Source organism: Tupaia chinensis, unplaced genomic scaffold, assembly GCF_000334495.1.
Source record: "Tupaia chinensis unplaced genomic scaffold, TupChi_1.0 Scaffold000131_1, whole genome shotgun sequence".
NCBI classification, from domain to species: Eukaryota; Metazoa; Chordata; class Mammalia; order Scandentia; family Tupaiidae; genus Tupaia; species Tupaia belangeri.
The window spans coordinates 1044560-1047329 of record NW_006159600.1 but is presented as its reverse complement, the minus strand read 5'-3'; the positions used below and the strand labels follow the sequence as shown (position 1 = coordinate 1047329).

Here is a 2770-nt window from a genome sequence, read left to right as displayed (position 1 = left end):
TGTGGTGGCCCGTGATGTTTTTTTTTTTTTTTTTTTTTTTGAGAGGTTTTTGCTACAGGACGCATGCACTAACCAGAGAGACAGAAAGCGAGAAGTCACTCCCCAGGGGGGATAGCCATGCCACAATCCCTTCTCCTCTATTCTCCTCTCGGGATCTTGAGCATGCACGCACATGCACCCAATGTGAGTTTTAAACCGCTAGGTCTGGGATTCGAACCACGGTTCCACTTCGTGGGAGTCCAGTGACGTAACCATTATGTCCTCTGCTGATCCGGTGACTACTTTTAAAATGTTCCATGGCCTCGTAGTTAAGGGAGCCATAACCAAACAGCCGACTGCACCGTTCAAATCCCAGCTCCCTCGGCTTGAAACACGCGCTGGGCCTGTGCACCCTCCAAATCCCAACAGGTAGAGAAACGGAAAAGGGATTGTGGCATGGCCACACCCTGCTGGCAGGGTGCCCCACCCGTCCGTCTCTCTGTGCCTCTCTGATGAGCGCATGTGCTGTCTGACACATTAAAAAGAAAAAACGCTCACTCAACCCTAAGAGAAGTGAAGTGGAACGGGGCGGAAGGTGGGGGTCCCTTCCGCAGTCTGGGTGGCACGTGGCGTGGCTTGCTGTCGGCTGCCTGCAGGCCTGGTCGCGTCCCAGCAGGAACCTTCTGTTTAGGGTCCACTGAGGGGGTTTCTTTATCGCAGTGCGGGTGGGGTGCAGAGAAGCAGAAGGGGTGGCGCAGGGGTTGGGGGGCTGGGGCACAGGTCCTGGACCTGCAGGGGAGAAGGGCGTGTGTAGCCTTCTCCCTTAAATGCTCTCCAGGCTCATGGCCAAGGGACCTCGGAGGGAACAAACGCCCTCCCTCCATCTCTGGCTGGCTTTGTGGATGCTGCTCAGCAGGAAGCGGGAGGGTTGAGACCTGTTGGTGTGGGCTTTCCCGGGTGGGAAGGAGCAGCGGGTAGATCTGGGGGGGCTGGTGGCCGTACTCGCCTGGCAGTGGAGGCAGAAGAAAGGAAGCAGGCTCGTGAGACAAGGGGTTGGGTTTGAGAGCGAGCGACAGTGTGGGCTGAGAATTAAGTGGGTGCAGGGGGCCTCTCTGAGGGGAGAGACAGGAGAATTGGCTTTGGGGCGTAGCTAGCACGTGCTCCATTCCTGACTCGCTCCTGGAGATACCCAGGTGTTCACAGCAGTAGGCCCCGGTGTGTAGGACTGGGCTGGGGGCAGCGTCCAGGCAGCTGTGGATACCGAGAGCCCACGAGCTCATGAGGACAGGGCCTAGAGGAAGAGGACGGCCTGGACCAAGATGGGCCGGGGGTGGGCCAGGCCTGACCGTCCCTGCCCCGCCCCTCCAGCTGGTGAGCCTGGCCAGTGAGGTCCAGGACCTGCACCTGGCGCAGAGGAAGGACATGGCCTCGGGCTTCAGCCAGGGCCCCTCGCTGGGGCTGCTGCCCGACGTGCCGTCCCTGATGGACACACTCAGCTACAGCTACTGCTACGTGGGCATCATGACCGGTGAGTGGGCCCGCGCCTGTCCCCGTCGCCCTGTCGCCGCGGCTCAGTGCCTGTCCCGTGTTTCCGCCTGCCCCGGCCACCCCTGCTCTGGCCTCTGCTGCTCCAAGGGGAGGTGTCGGCCTCGGGCTCTGAGGCGGGGCTGGCTCCTTCAGGGTGGGGCTATCTGGCCTCACCCCAACCACTGTCGTTTTCCTCCTCTTTGCGAACTAGGGCAGAGGGGAGGGACCAGCCGACCCTGTGCACACCTGCTGTTCCTGCTGCCTGGGGATACATACTCACCCCTGAGTCCATCTCCAGCTTAAGAAAATGTTTTGTATTTCTTTTTACTGAGAAAGGCCGTGCACAGGAGAAAGAGAGGGGTATTTTGACAGGGTCTTGCCACAGCGCGATTCGCCCCGCCCCAGCCTCCTGGTCTGCAAGGACCACAGGCCTGAGCTGAACCCACCCGGCCACGTGCCTCAGCCACTGCTCCGAGCATCCCGCTCCCCCACGTGGCTGTGCGAGACAGTTTGCACTAACGTTTACTTCGGGGCAGGGCTCCTCCTAGCCTGGGAGCGCCGAGCCACACGTCCACCCACTCGGAGTGTCCCGGTTGTGGCAGCGTACTCGCCGTATGCTGGTTCACAGACCAGGCTTGCCTCCCACCCTCTAACTGTCACCCAAACCCCAGCCTGCTCCTGGAACCGCTAAGGGACTGTCCATCTGCCTGTTCTGGACATTTCTTAGGAGCGGAGGCTCCTACATGTGAGCACCCGAGGGTCCGGCCCGGTCCCTCTGTTCACCCCTCACTGCTCCCTCCCCCGCGGGCCTCCTGGGGTCTACACCCGCACCTCTCCAGTTTTCTGCTGGCCTCCTCCCATGGCCCACACTTGCCCCCATCCACACTGGCGCAACAACCAAGCGGGATCTTGGGAAGTGAGTGTGTCCGCATGGGAGGAGCCACTTTCGCGGTGCACCTGGAGTGGCCGGCCGAGCTCGGCACCTGCAAGGCCTGGGGGTCCCGCCCCATGTCCTTCTACTCCAGTCTCCACAGACTGAGCCCCACTCCCATGACTCATATCCGGGCCACCCCTCTCTGGGTCTGTGTGTCTGCCACCCAGTCTGGTCCTTCCCTATCTCTGGTTCCTTGTCTGCATCTCTGGGGCTCTGTCCCCTCCCTGGGGGTCTCTCACCCACCCCATCTCTGCCTCACCCTTGACTCCGCCCACCCCCTCCAGGGCCCTGCCATCCTCCCGGGGACTCGCGCCCTGCCCACCCGCGGGC

General features: G+C 61.6%; 1 protein-coding gene across 1 annotated transcript in view; it reads left to right on the top strand.

The window, feature by feature from the left end:
- Positions 1–2770, top strand: part of MBOAT7 (membrane bound acylglycerophosphatidylinositol O-acyltransferase MBOAT7) — an 11457-nt gene that overhangs the window by 2617 nt on the left and 6070 nt on the right. The window contains 1 exon segment of the mRNA XM_014586367.1: positions 1348–1803. Coding sequence (XP_014441853.1) covers positions 1348–1803 — 456 coding nt within the window.